Source organism: Girardinichthys multiradiatus, chromosome 20 (assembly GCF_021462225.1).
Source record: "Girardinichthys multiradiatus isolate DD_20200921_A chromosome 20, DD_fGirMul_XY1, whole genome shotgun sequence".
Lineage (NCBI taxonomy): Eukaryota > Metazoa > Chordata > Actinopteri > Cyprinodontiformes > Goodeidae > Girardinichthys > Girardinichthys multiradiatus.
Window position 1 is genome coordinate 46,636,695 of NC_061812.1, and position 24,008 is coordinate 46,660,702.

General features: G+C 39.9%; 1 protein-coding gene across 8 annotated transcripts in view; it reads right to left on the reverse strand.

Moving 5' to 3' along the window:
- Nucleotides 1-13,761, reverse strand: part of LOC124856115 (calcium-dependent secretion activator 1-like) — a 417,550-nt gene extending 403,789 nt beyond the window's left edge. For all 8 annotated transcript variants that reach the window (XM_047346334.1, XM_047346331.1, XM_047346330.1 and 5 more), the window contains exon 1: nt 12,443-13,761. In XM_047346334.1, the coding sequence (XP_047202290.1) occupies nt 12,443-12,793 (351 nt within the window). In that variant the 5' untranslated portion in view covers nt 12,794-13,761. The remainder of the gene's footprint in view (nt 1-12,442) is intronic.
- Between the last annotated feature and the right edge of the window lie 10,247 nt (nt 13,762-24,008).

The following is a 24,008-nucleotide window of genomic DNA, read 5'->3' on the forward strand; positions in this document are numbered from 1 at the left end:
CTGTTTTGTGTTATTCTGAAAAATCTAGCTTGGTTGTCCTTTCAGGTCTGGGCTACTTCCATTAGTTATATAGAACCTGCTTGCTATTTAAAAATCATTATGTATGCCATTATAAGCCTAAAAACTGGAAGTCAATGCAAAGTCCTCAGAAAGATAGTAATCCATGTATGTGTGTGGGTGTGTGTCTGTGTGTGTCAAAGTCCTCAGAAAGATAGTAATCCATGTATGTGTGTGTGGGTGTGTGTCTGTGTGTGTGGGTGTGTGTTAGAGGGTGACACGGGAGTGGATTTTCTCTCCTGTCCCATCCCGCTCCCACAGAAAAATGTCTTGTCCCATCCCAATCCCAGGCCAGCATAACAAAAAAAATCCTGTCCCATCCCACTCCTGGTAAATTGACTCCCACTCCCATCCCGCTCCCATTCAGAACGACTCCCACTCCTGTGCCACTCCCATTTTTGTTTTCTTCATTTAGTCTTTTGGCAATTTCTTTCTTTGAAGGACCAGTTAGGTCCCTCTTTTTAGCTGTAGTAAAGGCTAGTTAAAGTAAAAAGAATAATAATGAAGAAATAATAAAATATCAAACAAGGAAACAGACCATGCCTATCTTAGCTGAATAAACAAAATGTACATAGTTGTATTTTACTCATTTATTAAGTGATCATTTCCTTTGAACAATGACAATACTTTTATGTTTCAAGTTGCTGGAACGAAAGAAAAATGCACCTAGTAAGAGAACTGTACTTGTTGAACAAAAGGATAAAAAGGCATTACCTTCATAATTTAGAAACTGTACCTCAATGGTTCACAGCCCTGGTCCTCAGGGACCCCTTCCCTGCAGGTTTTAGATGTGTGTCTGCTCCAGAACACCTGATTTAAATTCTGACATGACCTCCAATACAGGCATCAAGAATGGAGGGTCAAACTGGACAAAATTAATACAATAAAATCATCATTAAATAAATAAATGTTGTGAATGTCCCATAAGTGAAGTAAATGCAACATGAAAGAAATGTAACATTAAATGTGCCATTAAATTAAAGGTACCATTTATTTATTTAATACATCATTAGAAACAATAAATGTACCATTATATCATGAAATGGAATATTATGCAATTAAATGTCCCACTGAATAATTAAGTATAATTTTAAAGACAACATGACGTAATTAGTGGTACACTTAATATTTAATGATGTATTAAATAAATTGTACATTTAATGGTACATTCAATTTTTTTCTATTTCACAACATATTTATTTAATATCTTCCCTTAATGAAGCCTTTCAACGAGGTCCACAATGGGACATGGGGAATTTTTTCTCTTTTGTGTCCCCACGCAATAGTCTTTGCGTTATTTTGCAATACTTTGTGGGATAGTTTCCAAACCAGATAACTGCAAAAATGAAACAAACACTACACCCGTTTTGAGATTTATTGAGTTTTATTTTGAAATCAGCCTTAAATAAAATGATCATCAAATCAGACTAAAAGAGTTTTTATCCACAAGCTGTCAAACTACTGAACAATAATACTGCACGAAACCACATCTGTGACACTTTATTTCCTTATTACTGCTGCATGATGTGTACTTTTTTTTTGTACGGCATTGGTGTTTTTGTTTTTATCGTGATTTGAACGGTTCTTCTTATCCTAAGTATTTCATCGCATTGTTTACTGCGTGTTAACCTGCATATGACAAATAAACCATATCAATGACATATCAGTGCTGTTTGTTTTATGAGCAGTTTGTCATCTGTGCTGTTGTTCCAAAATGCCGAACGCAAAAGTATTGCGTGGGGATGCAAAAGAAATAAATTTCCCCATGTCCCCTCACGGGCTTCCGTACCTTACCTCTTAAATCTTTAGTGCACATGCAGCAGTTTTGTTGGTCAGATGAGACTTGACATATGTTGGTACTTTTGGTTTGATGAATGAAGAGATGCAGGGTTGATTTAATCCAGAATCTGTTTTACAAGTGTTCCTTAATCACTGGTGAACTTGATTACGACTAAACACGTTTTACAAGCAGCAGACTGCGTGTTAACTCTCCTGAAGTTCGGTAATATTTGCGACTTTCCTGTCAGCTCTATGAGTTTAATAGATAAGTCCTTACTTCTGACTTTACGTTACAAATCCAATTTTACCACGTCCAATTCTCCACCTGCGTTTGCTCCCTCCATTCTGAACGCAGGTGGAAAACATCGAGCAGAAGCACTGTTGGCTTGTGGGTCGTGTAGTTCGTTTGACTCACATAGGCTTCTTGGAAAAAAAAACTACACAACGGCGGCGTCGATCCAAGTTTTTTTTTCTTAAAGTTTATAACAAAGTCTCAGTTTTACATTTCCAAAGACAATTGATCCTAGTTTATTTCCCCTCCTGGTTAGCTCCCGCTCCCGTCTGCTCCCGTTCATTTTTTATCCTGTACCGTCCCAATCACGTGATCTTTACTGATGCTGTCTCCCGTCCCGCGGGATACCCATGGGAATCCCGTGACCCGTGGGACTCCCGAAAAAATGTCAGCCTCTAGTGTGTGTCTGTGTGTGTGTCTGAGTGTGAGACACAGAGAGGCAGGAATGAATCAGCCAATCAGCAAAGAGTGTCAGTGTAACTTGACACCTGCTGTTTCTGAGTGCAGCACCTCAGTCTGTGAGCCTGAACAAGCCCCGGAACAAAGTCTAATATCTCGGAAACCGTACATGGTATTTGAAAGATTTTCAAACTGTGGGCGACAGCTATCCCTCGTCCCCAATCATGGAGATTTTCATAGCTCTATGTCATTCACAGTATAAAATAGGAGGATGGAAAGAAATGGTTTTACTCATGGTTTACTGGTCAAGCTCTCTAATTTTAGAGAAACCGTAGCAGTTATCAACAAACCAGAAGTTCAACAGTGTTTCTAAGTGAAAGTATGGCGATACAGCAGAGCCTCAAAAACTGAATTTTGAGGATTCCTTCCTCCCCTGACTCCATTCATTTCTATGGGATTTTGGGGGAGGGGGGGGTCTTTCGTTAATTACGTCGCCATGGTAAATCGAAACGCTAATAAAAGTAATAGCACACACATGGGGGTGCGCGCTACAGTTCGGGCCGCATTAACCTGGACGGAAGAAAAATAAATAAAGAGTCCAGTTTAGAGGTGTATAACAATAGGTGCCTGCCATGCATTGCATGGGAGCAATGAAAATAAACAAATGAAAGTCAGACAGTCAGTCAGTACGTCAGTCATTTTCTACCGCTTATTCCATAGTGGGTCGCGGGGGAGCTGGTGCCTATCTCCAGCAGCCTATGGGCGAGAGGCGGGGTACACCCTGGACAGGTCGCCATTCCATCGCAGGGCAACACACAAACAAACACGCACACACTCATTCATACACCTAAGGGCAATTTAGAGTGACCAATTAACCTAAAGTCAGACATTGCTTTTCAAACATGCTTCAAATGAATTATTTTAAAAAATAAACTCATGAAACAGCCCTGGACAAAAATGATGGTACCCCTGAAAATAATGTGACCAAAAGGACATGTTAAATTATGGTGTGTCCATTAATTAGCATCACAAGTGTCTGCATTCTTGTAATCAGTCAGTGGGCCTATATATAGGGCTACAGGTATTCACTGTGCTGTTTGGTGACATGGTGTGTACCACACTCAACATGGACCAGAGGAAGAGAAGGAAAGAGTTGTCTCAGGAGATTAGAAAGAAAATTATAGACAAGCATGTTAAAGGTAAAGGTTATAAGACCATCTCCAAGCAGCTTCATGTTCCTGTGACTACACTTGCACATATTATTCAGAAAGTTAAGATTCATGGGACTGTAGCCAACCTCCCTGGACATGGCCGCAGGAGGAAAATTGATGACAAAACAAAGTGACGGATAATACGAACGGTAACAAAAGAGCCCAGAAAAACTTCTAAAGATTTTAAAGGTAAACTTGAAGCTCAAGGAACATCAATGTCAGATTCCACCATCCGACGTTGTTTAAGGCAAAGTGGACTTAATGGGAGACGACCAAGGAGAACACCATTGTTGAAAACAATCATAAAAAGCCAGACTGGAATTTGCTTAACTACATACATGTTGACAAGCCACAAAGCTTCTGGGAGAATGTCCTATGGACAGATGAGACATAAATTTAACTTTTTGGCAAGGCACATCAGCTCTAAGTTTGCAGACGGAAAAGTGAAGCATATGAAGAAAAGAACACTGTCCCTACATTGAAACATGGAGGAGGCTCTGTTATGTTCTGGATCTGCTTTGCTACATTTGGCACCGGGTGTCTTGCATCTGTCCAGGGTATAATGAAATCTCAAGATTATAAAGGGATTCTAGAGAGAAATGTGCTGCACAGTGTCAGAAAGCTGGGTCTCAGTCGCAGGTCATGCGTCTTGCAACAGAATATTGACCCAAAACACACAGCTAAAAACATCCAAGAATGGCTAAAAGGAAAACATTGGACTATTCTGAAGTGGCCTTCTATGAGCCCTGACCTAAATCCTATTGAGCATCTTTGGAAGGAGCTGAAACATGCTGCCTGGAAAAGGCACCCTTCAAATCTGAGACAACTGGAGCAGTTTGCTCATGAGGAGTGGGCCAAAATACCTGCTGAGAGGTGAAGAAGTCTCATTGACAGTTATAGGAATCATTTGATTGCAGTGATTGCCTCAAAAGGTTGTGCAACAAAATATTAAGTTAAGGGTACCATCATTTTATCCAGGCCTGTTTCATGAGTTTATTTTTTTAAATAATTCTGTTGAAGCATGTTTGAAAAGCAATGTCTGACTTTCATTTGTTCATTTTCATAGAATGTTTTATTCATTATTACCTTTGTCAGATTCAAGTTATTTCTGTGACCATTGTGGGTTTTTCTCTCATTAACCGAGGGATACCAACAATTTTGTCCAACAAACTGGGGTATCTAATAAACCGTGTGTAATTTGTGGGGTGTCCAACATATTCTGTGTAGGATCTTAAATTGTACCAGTTTTGTTTTGGTTTCCCACGACAATTTCTTCAAATTTTTAATAATTGCATTACCACTTCTCTTCTGTAAGACCATAATTTAAATCTGTTTCCCAGGATCTCTTAAGGGACATGCAGTTAGGGTCAGACGCTGTCAGTAGGATTCTATAATAAACTGAGGCATCGTGTCCAAGACCAAAAACGTTTTTTATATCCTCCAGTACATCGCAGCTGCCAGGGGCAGTGGTGAAAGAGCCTTACATCTTAACCAATAGATGTCTTAATTGCAAATATTTTGAGAAATCCCATCTGGGCAGCTCAAATTCTTCAGCCAATGTTTCACAAGATTTTAATGAGCCATCCTTGAGCCAAGTCCCCCAACATACATATCCCTTTTAAAAACCAGGACTTCCAAAAAAAAAATGCTTTTTACCTATGCAAATTTCAGATTATGCCAAACACCGCCAGATTTGTTAAGGTGCAGATCAAATTTTAAATCCAAGATATTTTTTCCACAACCCTTTCAGATGTTACAGGAACATGTACTGGTATGGCCTGTAGCAGTTAAATTTGGGAGTACAGACCATTTTAATAACATTTACCTTCCCCCACATAGAAAGATGTTGTTGGTTCCAACGCTCCACATCTACCCTCATTCTTTCTAGGAATGGTTCAAAGTTGATTTTAATCAAGTCAGTTAATTGGGGAGGAAAGGTTATTCCAAGATATTTGATACCTCTCTGGGGCCATGAAAATTTATCAGTTGAAAATACAGTTTTAGGCCAGTAAGCAGTAAGTGGAAAAGCCTCTGACTTCATCCAATTGACCTTATAACTCAAAATATCAGAAAATTTATTAATAATGGAGAGCAGATTAGAAACAGATCTTGCCGGCTCAGACATAAACAGAAGAATATCACGAGGATACAACATATGTTTATGACAGCTGTGTCCTATAGTAATGCCTGGAAAATGTACTTCTCTTGAATAGCGACCGCCAGCAGTTCCAAGGCTAAAGCAAAGAGTAAAGGAGACAAGGGGATTGCCCTGTCTAGTACCTCTTTGAAGTTCAAATGATGGGCCTATTACTCCATTTGTCAGAATAGAGGCCGTAGGATGTTCATATATATAGACCGAATCCAATTTATAAAGTCGCTACTGAAGCCAAAGCATTCCAAAGTCGAAAACAAATATCACCATTCGACTGTCAAATGCCTTTTCAGCATCCAATGATATCACGGCCAAAGGCATCCGACTATTCCGAACTGCCCACTTAATATCTATAAGCCTCCTAATATTGTCCGCTGAGGAGCGGGAGCGTATCAAGCCAACCTGGTCTGGATGGATGTTATAACCCCGTCGAGACAATTAGCAAGATTTTTTGATAATATTTTACTGTCATATGATGTTAAACTTATAGGTAAATAATTTTTACAATCTAAGGGTTCTTTATCTTTCTTCAGAATAAGAGTAATAATTGCCTCTGAAAGTGAAGATGGGAGCATTTCTCTGTAATAATTCATTGTATGTTCTCAAAAGTAAATGAGCCAATTCTAGTGGAAAAGCTTTATAAAAGTCTTGCGTAAAGCCATCTAACCGTGGCGCTTTACTTGAGGGTAGATGTTTAATTACTTTTACTATTTCTTCAAAGTATTGGGTGAATCTAAACCCTCAAGCTGATCTTTTGTTACCCTGGGAAGGTTTAAATCTAACAACAAATTGGTAATATTTTCTTGTAAAATTAATGATTTAGCAGAACAAAGATTCTTGTAGAAGTCACTAAATTATATTGTATGTATTTTATGACTGTCTGAAAAAAACTGGCCAGCCTCATCTCTAATAACAGAGATAGATCTCATTTATTTTCTTTGCTTAATGTGTCTAGCTAATAGTCTAGCTGCCTTGCCTTCTTCTTTAAAGTATTTTGTCTTGTCTGAAAAAAACTAAATTCAGCTATCTCTAACATAATTGTATTATATTCGTACTTTAACTTTGTAAGTTTATTTAGGTTTATTGAGGAAGAGTCCCTTTTAAGATTGGATTCTATAATCTCTATTTGTCTTTCTAGATTAACAACTTTAATAGTGTTTGTCTTCTTTTTAAATGAAGCATGCTGAATGATATAACCCCTTAAGATATGTCTTTGGTGCTTCACATGCTACACCTGCAGAGGGAGCAGTGGAAACATTAAAGTCTATGTACAGATTTGTGACCTGAGAGAATCTATAAAATACTCTTCCAATAAAAAACTAGTATTTTACTCCATCTCGGACTTCTGACAGTAACAATAAAAGCAATCATATAAAGATAGATCGGGCTATGATCAGACAATATTATTCTCCCTATGCTGGTTGATGCAACTTGTCAAAATAAGGTGAGATCTTTCCATGTAATCCATGCAACATTCAGTAACTGCTCACAGTTAACTCCATAAAAGTTACAATAAATATCCTTATGTCCTTATGTGTAATCCATGCAATAATTATTAAAACACACAGTTGAAGCAGTAGAGAGTGAAACAAGCATGTTCTCATATTCTGGAGCTGAGAGACTGGAGAGGCCTGTGTGGAGCCACATATTATCTGCCACATATTATCTGTCTTATCTTTTGCAAAAATATAATCAAGTATATCCAAAGAAATGATGTATGATGATTTTACATTCTTTCACATGTATTAAATTAAATTAGTAACCTTTGATTAACAAGTTAAAAGATGTATGATTGAAATGTGGTTAAGAACTGAGAATTAGAGTAAAAAATATTGAGGTTTGACATGCTCAATCAGCTATATATGAAAGAGATATAACGTTAATCATTCGTGAAGCATGAATAAAAAGAATGAAGTGATGGTTTTGTAACTGTTTTTTAAAGTAAATGCTGAAAGCTAAAAAAATGGAATGTGTAATACTGTGTCAAGTTTAAAACTGAGCAGGTTAGGGAAAGAACTGTAGGATGTCTAGGAGTGACGAGAGCCAGCTGCATGCTAACAGCGAACCTTTTGAAGGCTAACGGGAGGAAGGGAGGATGCGACTACAGCCAGCTGCGTGGTTATTACCGTCATCTCCAAGGCCGGAAAACAGCATCAGTAGGTCACGATGACCATGACCAAAGTATTGAGCAATAACCAAGAAGCTGAGGTAAATAGGTTGTGCAATAACTGAGAAGCCTAATAAGGGGCTGACTGGTGAAAGCATCAAGCACCATAAAAGGAATGCTGAAGGAGGGAACTGCGGTTGTTTCCTCGCAGAAGACCAGCAAACAAGATTGGACGGAGAAAAGAAGCTCGGAAAAGGAACAGAGACACAGCCCAACTGATCAACTGCATTAAAAAGAGGATCAACCCGTGTGCCCAGAAAGACTGTGCCTCAAAATGAAGAATCTGATTTCATCTAAAGCCTTTTTATCCAGACAACAGAAGTGAACTTGATCAGTGAACAGCTGATTGCTCTAAGTTTCAGGCTTCTGGAAGTCCTGAATCAACCTCATTTATGTCTCCGGGTTTCCTTCAACTTCAGCCTCTGGAAACTACTGTCTTCGGAGATATACAGGTCCTTCTCAAAATATTAGCATATTGTGATAAAGTTCATTATTTTCCATAATGTCATGATGAAAATTTAACATTCATATATTTTAGATTCATTGCACACTAACTGAAATATTTCAGGTCTTTTATTGTCTTAATACGGATGATTTTGGCATACAGCTCATGAAAACCCAAAATTCCTATCTCACAAAATTAGCATATCATTAAAAGGGTCTCTAAACGAGCTATGAACCTAATCATCTGAATCAACAAGTTAACTCTAAACACCTGCAAAAGATTCCTGAGGCCTTTAAAACTCCCCGCCTGGTTCATCACTCAAAACCCCAATCATGGGTAAGACTGCCGACCTGACTGCTGTCCAGAAGGCCACTATTGACACCCTCAAGCAAGAGGGTAAGACACAGAAAGAAATTTCTGAACGAATAGGCTGTTCCCAGAGTGCTGTATCAAGGCACCTCAGTGGGAAGTCTGTGGGAAGGAAAAAGTGTGGCAGAAAACGCTGCACAACGAGAAGAGGTGACCGGACCCTGAGGAAGATTGTGGAGAAGGGCCGATTCCAGACCTTGGGGGACCTGCGGAAGCAGTGGACTGAGTCTGGAGTAGAAACATCCAGAGCCACCGTGCACAGGCGTGTGCAGGAAATGGGCTACAGGTGCCGCATTCCCCAGGTCAAGCCACTTTTGAACCAGAAACAGCGGCAGAAGCGCCTGACCTGGGCTACAGAGAAGCAGCACTGGACTATTGCTCAGTGGTCCAAAGTACTTTTTTCGGATGAAAGCAAATTCTGCATGTCATTTGGAAATCAAGGTGCCAGAGTCTGGAGGAAGACTGGGGAGGAGGAAATGTCAAAATGCCAGAAGTCCAGTGTCAAGTACCCACAGTCAGTGATGGTCTGGGGTGCCGTGTCAGCTGCTGGTGTTGGTCCACTGTGTTTTATCAAGGGCAGGGTCAATGCAGCTAGCTATCAGGAGATTTTGGAGCACTTCATGCTTCCATCTGAAGAAAAGCTTTATGGAGATGAAGATTTCATTTTTCAGCACAACCTAGCACCTGCTCACAGTGCCAAAACCACTGGTAAATGGTTTACTGACCATGGTATCACTGTGCTCAATTGGCCTGCCAACTCTCCTGACCTGAACCCCATAGAGAATCTGTGGGATATTGTGAAGAGAACGTTGAGAGACTCAAGACCCAACACTGTGGATGAGCTAAAGGCCGCTATCGAAGCATCCTGGGCCTCCATAAGACCTCAGCAGTGCCACAGGCTGATTGCCTCCATGCCACGCCGCATTGAAGCAGTCATTTCTGCCAAAGGATTCCCGACCAAGTATTGAGTGCATAACTGTACATGATTATTTGAAGGTTGACGTTTTTTGTATTAAAAACACTTTTCTTTTATTGGTCGGATGAAATATGCTAATTTTGTGAGATAGGAATTTTGGGTTTTCATGAGCTGTATGCCAAAATCATCCGTATTAAGACAATAAAAGACCTGAAATATTTCAGTTAGTGTACAATGAATCTCAAATATATGAATGTTAAATTTTCATCATGACATTATGGAAAATAATGAACTTTATCACAATATGCTAATATTTTGAGAAGGACCTGTATGACAACAAGGATCCTATTTAACCATCGAAGCCTGGAGCATCAGTGCCAGCCACTTAAAGGAAGAAAACTGAAGATTAAGTCGTATTCCCTTCAAGAAACCACTCGTTGTTACCAGAAGAAACTTCTCCATCAGGTGCATGGATGAGACTCCGTCTTCAAAACCTCTCCAAACACACTAGTTTCAGCCTCAGGGAAAGACAGGTTGAGTTGATTAATTCATTCTATTATTGAAATTATTTTGTGTTGCTGAATTTAAGCTGTTACTGACCCCTGCAAAAGCGTTACTGATTAAAGAAAGCATATAAAATTCTAGTTAAATCATGGATATTAAATTATTTGAGTCACCGTATTTTTGGTTTTTCATTGGTGGTAAAAAATCTTGTTGCCTGGTTCTAAGATATTTTATGAGGTTTTTAATAGGTTGCCTTAGCCAAGTTTGTTAAAAAAGCGCCCTTGGGGCTCATGCCAAGCCACTAAAATTAACCTAGCCCATATACCAAGAGCCAGTTGTAAAATTAGGGAATGAGCAGCCGTGAACAAAAGTGACTGTTGAAAGTGTGGATGACTGCGATAGGGTACTAGTTGTATGAAGGCTGTCAGAGGCTAGGCAAGTCATTTCCCGACACCAGCTTAAACAGAACTTTCAGTAAACCTGCTTAGTAAGACCTTTCAGGTTTAGGGAAGTCCGGACCCGTTGGATGGAGAGCTGGATTGAGCAATCCCTTTAGACATAGGGAAGTAGGAGGGAGGGGTTAGCTCATCGGACAACCAAAAACTGTAGCCATTAATCATTGGGACTCCCATATGGGGGAGAGTAAAATGTATAGTCCCTCCCCAGAAGGATTTTGTAGCCGCAAAGCATTAACAAGACTACAGCTTCAATCTAATATCATGTCCATCACTTCATTAAAGTCCACGGCAAGAATAATTGGATTGTCCCCTAAGTCTATTTATTTCTTCTCCAACTGTCCAAAGAAAGAAGGGTCATAAGTATTAGGAGCATACATGTTAGCCAATATAATATTGTTTCTCTGTATCTCACATAGCATTAGGAGCATCCTCCCATCTTTATCCTTATTCTGCTTTAGGCATTTAAATTTCAGACGCCAATCAATCAATGTAGCTACACCTCTGCTTTTGCTATTGCTGGAAATTGCTCGAAACGAAACCCATCCAGCCAGCACCTACTTTATATGATTCCAGCAAGGATAAACTTGACCTGGCCGGAGCCAGACCACCCAGAACGGAACAGAAAATTGTAGTTGTTCCGTAATTTGACGCATGGAGTAGTCATGGAGAATGTGGAAGCGATCTCATTAACATAACAACGAAGTCGCTCTGTTGGTCGGACGTGAATGGAACGGAGCAAGTACAGAGAATGTGAAATCTTTGGTCAGACACACACTCTACAGCTGTTGATCCACCCCTGCTACAAATACTAAATGGCCTGCACTTGAATAGCGCTTTATCAATTCAGAGGACCCCAAAGTGCTTTACACTACAATCAATCTTTCACCTATTCACACACTGACAGTGGTAGCCTACATTGTAGCTACAGCTGCCTTGGGGCAGACTGACAGAAGCGAGGCTGCCATACAATCAAGGCCACCAGGCCCTCTGACATCATCAGTAAGCAAAGTGGGTGAAGTGACTTGCCCAAGGACACAACTACTGAGATGGACAGGGCAGAGTTTTGAACCAGCAACCTACCGGTAACATGATGAACCCCCTACCCCCTGAGCCACAGTTGCCCCAAATAGTGTGTTATGTAAATAGGAAGAGGAAACATTGCTGCTGCTATAACCACAGACACTTTACTAATAGATGGATAGTAAAACAAAAAGTAATGCCAATGCGCTGTTGCCTTTACTTTCATTCTCCCTTCTATGTCTTGTTGCTGCTTTTTCTTTTGTCATCAGTAACATATTTTACTTATTAAGGATTATCCTGGATACAGTTTAGCTTTATTGTCTTTTTTTTCCAGAATGTTGGATCAAAGGTGAAAGAAAAACCCTTTAAATAAAGAATAACTGATCTTTCAATAGTGCATGGAATTTAAATGCATGCCTTTTATTGGTCATATTAATTACATAATCTATAAAAAAATTTGCTTTTCTCGGTTGCGTAACAACTCAAGTGGATGGTTCACTAATGACTGGAACATTTTTCAAACGGCAGTAGATTTCCTTTGATATAAAACACAAAAAGCAACATAGTGCGCCTCTTGAAGCAACAGTTTGTGTTATGTGGTGTGTACGTTACAGCTTCCATTTAAATCACAGATCTGAAGAAGGTTTATTCTTTCCGATAATGCTTATCGTACCTTTTGCTGCCTCCTGGCCATATCAGTAGGTTGTTTTGCGTTGAATGGATAGGCAATGCAGCGCATTACAAACACATACAGCTGGAGTCGCTTTTTCTTCTCTTCCTCCTCTCTCTGCATCTTATCCAGGTCTTCCTTTTCCTTGTCACTGCCCACCGAAGGACTGGGGCTAGAAGCTCTGCCACTACCACTGCCACCGCCCAGGGGCTGAAGCCCTCCGCCGCCATGATCGTCGACGGATCGGGCCGCTGGCCGGCGGGCTCCACCGAAGCTCTTCGAGGCTGTCATCTCTTTGCACTTCACCTCGACCGCCTGATCCCCTTCTTCTTCACTGGAGGACGGATCTAACATGCTGCTGTGCGTTGGAAACTATACGCTTGTTAAGCTCAAACTGCATTAGTTAGAGCCACAGAAGAAAAGAGCGAAGTGGAGGCACAAACCGTGTCTGATTAATGCCACAAGCTGCCGTGTAGAATATGCAGCCACACACGCCAATCTCAGCAAGAATACGGAAATATTATGGAGTCTTTTTGTTTGCGTGACGTTCAAGCCGTGTAACTCCAACAGTCAGTGACAGATTAGAAGGATATATCATGAAAACAAATTTAAACGGGGAGGGGTCGCAGATGGAAAAAAAGGAAACGCTGATATGTTGATGCTCTGTTGCCTGTAAGAGGAAGAGGGAGGGCTAGGAGCTGACCGCGGTGCTACAAAATCTGCCTGTTCTGGAATCAGTTCCGCCATTCAACCAGTGACCACCTGATGATCCAGCTGAGTCAAAGAAGGGCTGGTGTGTTACGCAAAATCTGTTTCTATAAAACAATCTGTTCCCCTGGTCACTCAGCACCGGTGTTGCACCATGGGGGCGCTACATGTATTTCACCATAATGTTTCCACAGAGTTCTTTAGGTGTAGCTATGAGTCCTGTGAGTTTAGGCTTAATGGATAGCAGACGGGGAGGACACCCCGAGCTTGCCCGTGTGACGCAAGCTCACGATTGTCACAGAGGAGGGGGAGCAGAATATTTCAGAGGAACAGAATTTCGCGCAACACCTAATTTATTTTCGCATTCTCTGTTTGAAAAAAAATAATGCACTGAATGTTTTATAGTTTCAAGCTCATGAAAATACCTGATTGCAAGTAGCATTATATTAAACCATCTAGCAAACATAGTTTTCATGTAAAAAAGCTGCCATTCTTTCATGGGTTTTGGGATTTTAAGGACTGGGCCAAGATTTGTATAATGTAGAAATCACTTGACATAGGCAAAACATTTCAGTGAAATGAAAATAAATATTGTATAAATAAATAGACGGATAAACAAATATTACTTATGTCAGTTTTGTTGTATGAATGCAAGTAATTAAATCTGGCAAAAGGTATTATCACTGGACATCCTACAACAGCCTGTGTGTTTTCCAACATAATTAAACCCATGAATATTATCAATTTGAACAATACTTAGACATTCAAATAATATAAATAAACAAAAACAAAAGAAAATATTTAAAATGTTCTGTAAAATGTTAAAAATAATTTTTGGTAAGGACTACAAGACAGTCTCAAATTTATTTTTACTTAAAATGGGTAAATTACACAAAAATGTCTCACATCAGACACACATGATTACAACATCATTACTGTGTTTAAAGGAGTTTTTCCAGTGCATTTAGCTTGATGTCCTCTTGACTCCCAAAGTGAGTGAGCACCATGGTAAGACTAAATAAACTAATCTCATCTAAGGTCTTCACAAAGAGGTCTGTAGCAGCTCATGAGTCTGGTAAGCAGTTTAAAAGCTCTCAAAGTAATTTCAAATCAGTCATCACACTACACAAAACTGTCTACTTGTGGAGGGCATTCAAAACAACTGCACATATGTCCAGGTCTGGCCGTCCAAGCAAGTTCACACCTAAAGGTACAAGATACTGAGGATGTCTCCAAAAACAAGTGAAAGTGGAAAGAAAGGGCACTTTATGCGGCACATGGAACTGTCGGCTGCCTTTTGTATATATTTACCATAACAAGACCAGGTGACCGGAGTTACTATATTGTGCATGCTTGCAATGAGTAAACAAGGAGAAGCAACGGAGCCAAGTGAGTCAGCAACACCCAGCGGAGGTGCAAAAAAAAAAAAAGTCAGAGATCATGTGTGAAAAGGAGGCCCAAAAAAAATTTGAAACCAAGAGGGATAAGACAGGAGTAGCACTGAGAATACAATATAAGCGTTGGTGTTCACATTGTGTTTTCATTATTGGTGAATAGCTCCGCGGTACTGCCAGAAAAGTTTCAGACACCAAGGGTTATATTTGCTGATCAAGCCCGAGCAAAAACATTATTTTCAGGCTCCAAAAGGACTAAGTAAACACTATCAGGATAAACACTTCGCATATATTGTTAAATCTGAAGATGAAAATTCATAGTCTAGTTTTTCATAGTCACAGTACGTCACTAGGCCCCTTTAGAGGTGCAAGATGAGACTTTCTTCACAACAAAATCACCCCTAGATAATTTGCTGCCCTGGGTAAACCTCCTACACAATTTTCTAGATCTCACTGCTAATTTACATACACTCACACAATAAAAAATAAATACCTCCCACTTTGATGTTATCTTTTCTTAAAGAAAACCAGATTGTCCAAATAAAACTGATGAGAACAATTTGATTAATTTGAAATATAATATCAGAAGCCTAAGCCATACCTACCAACATCTGCTGATGGCAAAGAAGGACATCTTTAGGTATTATTCAGCACCCGTAAAATAAGCTGTCCTGTGGGATGTAGGGAAATGACCACCCAGGAAACAATATAACTCAAAACAAGGATGCATTTTAAGGGCATTTTACAACATTTTTAAGATTATAAAGCAACAAAATTGCAAAATAAATGTTAATTGCTGACTCACAACCAGCCTTTAACCTGAGTCAAATTTGAAACTTACATTAAGCTTGTTTTTTCTTTTTACACACTGAGCACAAACTGTTTATATTGATCATATCATTCAGTACTATCACAAAATATCTTCTGCACCATATAATCTTATGTTGCAGCAAAGCAGGTTACCTTGCCAAATTTACCAGGTAGGTCACACTAAATGAGTTATCTTTAGAAATCTGAGTAACCAGTGTCTATTCTACAGCGCTAATCAACTATACCCAGAAAAAGAGTCATAAAATATTTAGAATCAAAATGAAACCAACAGCAGAGAAAATGGTCATAAGTAGAATCATCTATACGTCTGCATGTAGCCAGTGTGATATATGACAGAAATTATTCTTTAAGAGTTAGGATTAATGAGATTAACTACAAGTTCTGAGAACTGACAACATGAGTTATTTACATATTTAATATTTACATATTAAAATACTTTGATTACATCATACTTTTTACACACACAGAAATAGAAAATACAGTTTAGATTACATGTTCCACATTTACTGAACTTTATTAAAGGAATTTTTAGTAGTGTATGAATTGTAATGTGACCCAGCTTATTTGGCCTCATGTGTATTTAAAAGCCCACCGACCCACGTTGTGGGACGTTGTGGGTCGGTGGGCGGAGTACTTTTAAGACCTCCTCAATCCCAAATCCACGTCTTCCACTGAGGAAGCAGAGCCTGGGGAACTTGGGACGGGCTCTTCAATCTCTGGTGCTGAGGTCACGGAGGTGATTAAAAAGCTCCTCGGTGGTAAGGCTCCGGGGGTGGAAAAGATTTGTCCAGAGTTCCTTAAGACTCTGGATGTTGTAAGGTTGTGTTGGCTAACGCAACTCTGCAGCATCGCGTGGACATTGGGGGCAGTTCCACTGGATTGGCAGACTGGGGTGGTGGTCCCCCTATTCAAAAAGGGTGTGTCCAATTATAGGGGAGTCACACTCTTAGGCCTCCCTGGTAAGGTCTATTCGGGGGTTTTGGAGAGGAGGGCCTGTCAAATAGTCGAACCTCGGATTCAGGAAGAACAGTATGGTTTTCGTCCTGGCCGTGGAACACTGGACCAGCTCTACACCCTCAGCAGGGTCCTGGAGGGTGCATGGGAGTTTGCTCAACCAGTCTACATGTGCTTTGTGGACTTAGAGAAGGCGTTCGACCGTGTCCCTTGGGGGAATCCTGTGGTGGGTACTCCGGGAGTATGGGGTACCAGGCCCTTTGATACCGGCTGTTAGGTTTCGTAGGACCGGTGTCAGAGCTTGGTCCGCATTGTGGGCAGTATGTCGGACTCGTTTCCGGTGAGGGTTGGACTCCACCAAAGTTTCCCTTTTTCACCGATTCTGTTCATAACCTTTATGGACAGAATTTCTAGGCACAGCCAAGGTGTTGAGGGGATCCGTTTTGGTGGCCTTAGGATTGCGTCCCTGCTTTTTGCGGATGATGTGGTCCTATTGGCTTCATCCAGCTCTCACTGGAGCAGTTCACAGCTGAGTGTGAAGCGGCCGGGATGAGGGATTCCCCCAGACAGGCTGGTCCAAGTGGCTGTGAGAGGGAAGTCTGGGTCTCTCTGCTTAGGCTGCTGCCCCCGCCACCCGACCCCAGATAAGCAGAAGACGGATGGATATATTTAAATGGAATATCTAACTTGTTCACTGTATTTGCAAAACAAAAACATGACTCCATTAGAAGTCATCGGGGACCATTATAGCAAATGTGAAAACTACATATATGAGATACATTTGAATTTATTTATTTCTTCCAATTTAATCTAAGAGCAAAATTGTAAACATTCTCCTGGTGTGCGGCCGCCATAGAAGACATAGCAGGTAAAGTTATGCCATTGATTGGCCTGCTCTGTTTAGATAAAATTGAGGCAAGGGAAGTTTTAACTTTTTCATCTGAGGTTTAGGAAGGAAATACACTTGTTTTTTTTTGTTTCCTGTCAGGCCTGTCAGCAGGGCAGGGCTCTATCTGATGGCGGAGGAGATGAGAGTAGAGGCTGCAACCAGCTTGTCCACCTGTCCACTCTGCGCGCAGCCCGTCCCTGTTGAGAGACACATGAAGCAGGTCATGTCGTGTGCGTGTGAGAGTTGTTGGACAGAATTACAAAAACGTGGGGCACTGTTATTATAGGGCTTTAAATTCATACATGATATCTTGGGCCACACACTATACACTGTAAAAAAAAAAATTCAGGAGGGAACTTTTTTGTCCAGAGAAAAAAAGGGCAGGTGCTCCAGCACCTCCTAGAGTCTATCTGTGAATGTCCCTGATGGGATTTCCAGCAGGCTCTTGCAACAGTTGAAATGAAATTGCATGCATGGAGATTCAGAAAGCAACGAGTTTACTTCCATGCTAGTTGTGGAAAGAGAAAACCTTTGCCCTTGAGGAAAATTAAGAAAGCCAGACTAACGTTGCTTGAGAGAACCTAGAACAACACATTGGACTTGGAATAATGTTCTTTGGCTACTCATTTTTGTACTACTCTTTTTTTTGCTTATTCGGGACCGGGTCATGAGGGCAGCAGACTAAGCAGAGATGCCCAGACTTCTCTCTCCTCAGACACGTCCTCCAGCTCCTCTGGGGGAAGCTGAAGGCACTCCCAAGCCAGCCAAAAGACATATGCCCCTTTTCCACTGGCTTGATTTGGCCCTACTCGACTCCACTCGGCTCGCTTTGCAAGCGTTTACATTACCCCCTTGGGAGGTGTACCTTTGTTACACCACCCAAGGGAGGCTGCTGTAAGGGCCATGTTGTGCCATATTAGGCAAGATGCCAACACAATTTTGCTTTTGCCTAATTTATAAAAGCACTTTTTAATAATTTACATGTTAATCACATTATAGGATCATCCAAATTTTAGGTAAATTTGGGTGGTACCACAGTGATGATAATGAAAGAGATGAGTTCCTTTCCTTCAACAGGTGTTCCTCAAACCAATCCCAGCTACCTTCCTCTTGTACATTTGTATATCCCCAAGTCAAACCATATCTGACATTAAGTTCACATAGTAAAGATAAATGTCTGGTATACCCAAACCCCGCTGATCTTTTGATAAGGTTGATTTCTTTAGACTGATTCTGGGCTTTTTGTCCCCCCATAGAAATTAACAAAACATTTTCTCAACCACAACAAACCATGGCCTGGGTATATGTAAGGGCACAGAGGAAATTAACGACAAAATTCTTGGGAGAACATTCATTTTGAGTACTTCAGCTCTTCCCCACAATGACAAAGGAAGGGATAACCATCTCTTCAGGTCTTCTTTTATGGTGTTAATCAATGGTTGTACATTTGCTCAATTATTTTATTTACTGGTATCCCAATTGTTATTCCAAGATATTTAATTCCATAGTTTTTCCAAATCTTTTTTAAAAGTGTAATAATTTAAAGGTATAGCTTCACTCTTGTTCCAGTTAATCAGATAACCTGATCATTTCATTGAATCAATTATTTGAAGCATTTTGGGAATAGATTGTGCTGGTTTTCCAAGTGTAAGCAAGACATCATCTACATACATACATACATAATTTAAATTAATGTTTTTCAACTGTTACTCCCATTATCTCTATCCATTTGGATCATACATGCCAGGGTTTCTAATGCAAAAGTAAATAAAATTGGGGATAAAGGGCACCCTTGTCTTAAAGAGCGGAAGGGCTCAAAAGGTGTAGAAATTATGTTATTAATCAGAACTGCAGCAATTGGGTCCTGGTAAATTGCTTTAACCCACTGCAAAACCTTAGGGCCAAAAACAAACTGCGACAAACCACAAATCAAATATGACCATTCTATTTGATAGAAAGCTTTCTCAGCATCCAGTGACACACCAATCACTGGATGTTAAGAAAATCCCGATCTATACATAATTTGAAATAATCGCCTCATGTTGTTGGACATTAGACGCCCAGGTATAAAACCAACTTGGTCCAAATTTATTAGTTGAGGAATAATGTTTTCTAGCCGTTTTGCTAAGATTTTAATAAATATTTTGTAATCATTAAATAGACTGAGTGGCCAATAATTATTTACTAATAAAGTCTTTTCCTGGCTTTGGTACTAATGATATATTTGCCAACCTCATTGTTGGAGGCAGCGATTGCTTTTGAATTATATCGTTATAAAGAATAGTTAGTAGAGGTGCAATTTCTTTAGCAAAAAATTAATAAAACTCTGAATTATAACCATCTTGTCCAGGGGCTTTCCTATTAGATAAACTTTTTATTGTATTAACGGTTTTCAGATACTGTGATAGAGGAATCAATTTTATCTTTTTCATCTGGATCTAAGGTTGGTAATTGAATATTTGCAAAAAAAATTCTAATTAATTGTTTTCTACTTTACATTCTGATTTATAAAGCCTTGATTAATAGTCTCTGAATACACAGTTAATTGCGTTATGGTCTGTCACAATATTACTGACTCTGTCCTTTATTGCAGAAATTGTATTTTTTTGTTCTAATTTTTTCAGCTAAGATGCCAGCATTTTTCCAGCCTTTCATAATATTCTTTTTTCAACTTGTAATGCATAAACTTAAGTTCTTCATGCATCAACCTTTGTATTTATGCTCTTGTTTGAAACATCTCTTGTTTCACCTCATCGTTGGCAGGGCCTGCCATGTGTTTTGTTTCTAATTCTTTTAATTTGTTTAAACTTTTCTGTTTACTCTTCTTACGGACCTTATTTTTATAGGAAGTAAAACTAATTATCCACCGTCGACCTGTTGTTCAAAACGCCTCCCAGATAGTTTGAATAGAGATATCTGGGGACATATTATATTCTATGAAATCCTTTATATTTGGTATCCTTAACTGGGTAAATTTATTATCTTTTAGTAAAAAATTATTGAAACTCCAACGTTTACAAATTGCATTTGGCCAAGATGGATAGTATGTTAATGCTACAAGGGCGTGGTTTGAAATTAGGATGTTATGAATATATGTATTCTTAATATGTCCCTCAAAATGATTGGGAACTAGAATATAGTCGATTCTTGTATACGAGATATGCATTTTCAAGCAGAATGAATATTGTCTGGTATCTGAATTTTTTGATAGCCATGCATCCACTAACCCATGTGACTCTAAAAGTTCATGAAACACTGTAGACATTAATTTGTCTGTAGGTAGTGGATGACTTGAGAGATCCATTAATGCATTACTGACTGGATTGAAATCCCCGCCAATGATGAGGGTGGTGTTTATGTATTTTGCTATCATGGTATTCAACCCTGATATGAACTTTGCTTGAGCAGTGTTTGGGCCTTATATATTTATAAAAGTTATTTTATGATTTAGCAGGTCTCCTCTTACAATAAGCCATCTTCCTTCCTTCATTCCAGTGCCTTAAGATGTGTAATGATTTTGAACCATTTAGTTGAGTTTTGGACACCATTTACATTCCAAGTTCTAATTTTGATTCCTTTTTCCATTTATATTGGTAGCAATGTGAAACTGAAAAAACCATGACCCAATGATGTACTGTAACTTTATAGAGAGAAGCGACCTTACAAGGGAGACAATCAAATAAACAATCTACAACATAGTAGATTCCATATAGTTGCAAGGAAGATGAATACTTGCATCCTCAGTCCGTGGTAATGGGGGTAGGCGATGTGTGACCTAAAGACTTGCCCACCTTTAACCTTAGTCAATCTGATAATAAAATACCTGCCGCTCTAAACTGTAATATCAGTTTAGCAAATCAAAATGAGCCTAGAATCTGAATCTATCTTCTTTCCGATTATCACATCTTGACAAAAAAAGGAACAAAACAAGAAACAACTGGGCATAAGCATAGTTTTGCTCACTGAAGTAAATATGTAAGATGAGCTTTAAATTCTGGGAATAAAGTATAAATGGACATGCGCATAAAAAGGACAAGTAAGCATCATTCTGGAAGTTCACAGTCAATTTAATTTAATTTTTGCTTAGCTCCTACAACTCCTCTATAGTTTCACTGTATTCCGCTCGCTGTCTCCGCACCTCCGCTGATAGATCTTGGCGTATGTAAAAAGGGCAGCCGTTTCAAACAAGTGCACCCTTCATCTTTGCCGCTGTCAAAAGTTTTTGTTTATCTCACCATCTCAAGAGGCGCATTATAACAATGCACAGGGCATCCTTGGGGTTTGGATGGGCCTCAAAGCTCTGTGAGCCCTGTCCACCAGGGCTGTGGCACTCTCATCCAGGTTTAAAATATGTTGGAAAATGCAATCCAACAGTTCTAGCAAATTGTCTTCTTCAGTGCCTTATTTCGGCCCCATTATTCGAATATTATTTATTTTACTTTATGGCTCCAAATAGTCCACTTTCTGGCCCAGATCGGATACTTCTTTATGCAGGGCTTGTACCCAGTGTTTTTCCTTTTTCATGTCATCTTCCAGGTCACTTATATGCTTCTCTGCTCCTGTGACCTGTTCACTCACCTCTTTTATTTCTTTAGATATGGAATGGACCATCTTGGTGATTTCTTCTAGCTTAGTATTCAAGACAAAAATTGTTGTTGTTGGATGTGGTAATTAAATTTTTGGCCTATATCGGGGTATTCTCATCAAGTCCATCTGTGTTGGCGTCTGCCTCGACCTCATCCACAGCTTTCCTCTTCCAGTTTTCCACCTTTCTCCTTTATCTTGTGCTATTTATTTGGGGCGCTCAGTTACTAGGTTTAACATACAGCTTTTACTGAGGTACAAATCAAATAACTCAGTTTCTGTTTTTAGTATTTTTAGGGGCTAGTTCGTTCACGACTCACACTAAGACGCCATGTTCACCTGCCTGTAATCACGTGACCTCCACTCCCCGGATATCTGTTCTTCTAACACTGAAAAGCAGATACACTAAAGAGCAGGCATGTAATAGTCCTTCCCTATCATAGCATTAGTCTTTTGACCAACATACAGAAAATTCCACGAGGCAACACAAATCATTAAATGGTTTATTAGAAAATGGGTTGCCGTGTGTTCTTGATCCTGAACAGGTTCCAGGGGAAGTTCGAGCTATTAGGAGTGAAAAGAGAGCTGGTGAGCAAGGAAATTGTTGAATGGAAAGTAATGTGTAACGCTAGGTTCTTACCGATTCTTCTGGGAGGAAGTGAGCCGGAGGGGAATTGGCAGGGATCTTAGTGGTGCGGTTGGTTCCGAGGGAATGTTTGTTGGAGGCTAGACAGGTCTCTTCCAGAATGAAGCCAGAGGGAAAAGCTGCCGGTCGTGGAACTGACTTCCGTGGGATCTTTTGTTTGTGATGAGTCTGAAGCAAGTGCACTGGAGGCCCCCCTCTGCCTGAAAATCTACACTGACCAACTAACCCCCATCTTCACTCATATCTTTAACAAGTCTCTGGAGTTGTGTGAGGTTACACAAATGACTGCACCTCAGGGGACCCATCTGTCAAAGTCCTGAAGTTTACAGATGACACCACTCTTATTAGTCTGATCCAGGACAGTGACGAGTCAGCATACAAACAGGAGGTGAATTGGCTGGTCCACTGGTGTGCTCAGAACCACCTGGCACTGAAAATGGGGATGATGGTGGACTTCTGGAGAACATCCACTAAATCTTCTCCCCTCATCATCCCCGACAACACTGTGTCTACTGTGTTTCACATCCGGTTCCTAGAAAGCAGCCTTTCTCGAGACTTGAGATAGCCCTTAAACATTGACACTGTTCGGAAGAAGACCCAGCAGATAATAAATGATTATAAAACTAATTTGACCTCATTTCCAAATTCCCCAATATAAATCTTTGTTGTTAAACATAAATATCCACATTGAACTGTCATTGTATAATTATTTTTGGTAGCCTTGTTTCTTTATTTGTACATAGTTTGTTTGGTTTCTTTATTGCTTCATTTTGCTTTGTAGTTTTAGTTGAATTGTTCAAGCCTAGTAAAGAGTTTGTTAATTTAAATATATTTACTTGGAATTGAATTGTCTTGTTAATAAATTCTTATATTTTGGAGGGAAGTTTTTGTGAATTTATTCCATATGTGTGCAGAGTTTGCTGTTCAATAATGCCAGTGCTCGAATCACTCTTTCATCTATTGTCCTAAGGCCACTGCCCTATTGGGCCTTTTTTTTTCTTTCTGCTTTTATCTATCAGCCCTGCTTCAGCTCTGTGTCTTGTCTTCTTTTTGGAGCCTCTTTTTGCATATCTTCCAAATTCTGAGTTATGGATTTGGTCAGCTGGTCTCTCAATGCAATTGATCAAATTTTCTTGACGAGAAGACAGGGTGAAGGAGAGCCCAACTTGTCTGGACGGGACGTTTTTCTGTGGATACACAATGGACTCCTGGCAGAAGAGGAGGATTGCTTGTTTGTCGATAATGTCAGTCGAGGATGTGGAAGATATCTATATAATTGGATGTTTGATATCAGGATTTCTGCTTTTTGGAGTCAGTGGTTACCTGGCATATCGAGAAATTCGGAAAATGTCAGCAGCTGTTCTGGCAATTGTGAGGCTGCCTGGCATGTGTGATGGGATCTTCAGGGCGATCAGCACTCAGACTGAGATGTTACGTGAGCTGAATCGCAGACTGGATGTGATCCTTACACAGGATTGCAAGCAGGTTGCGGTTCCTGGACTCAGGGGTGAAATGGCATAAATCTTGGAGAAAGTTGTTCGCTAAGATCTTGCAGAATGGACC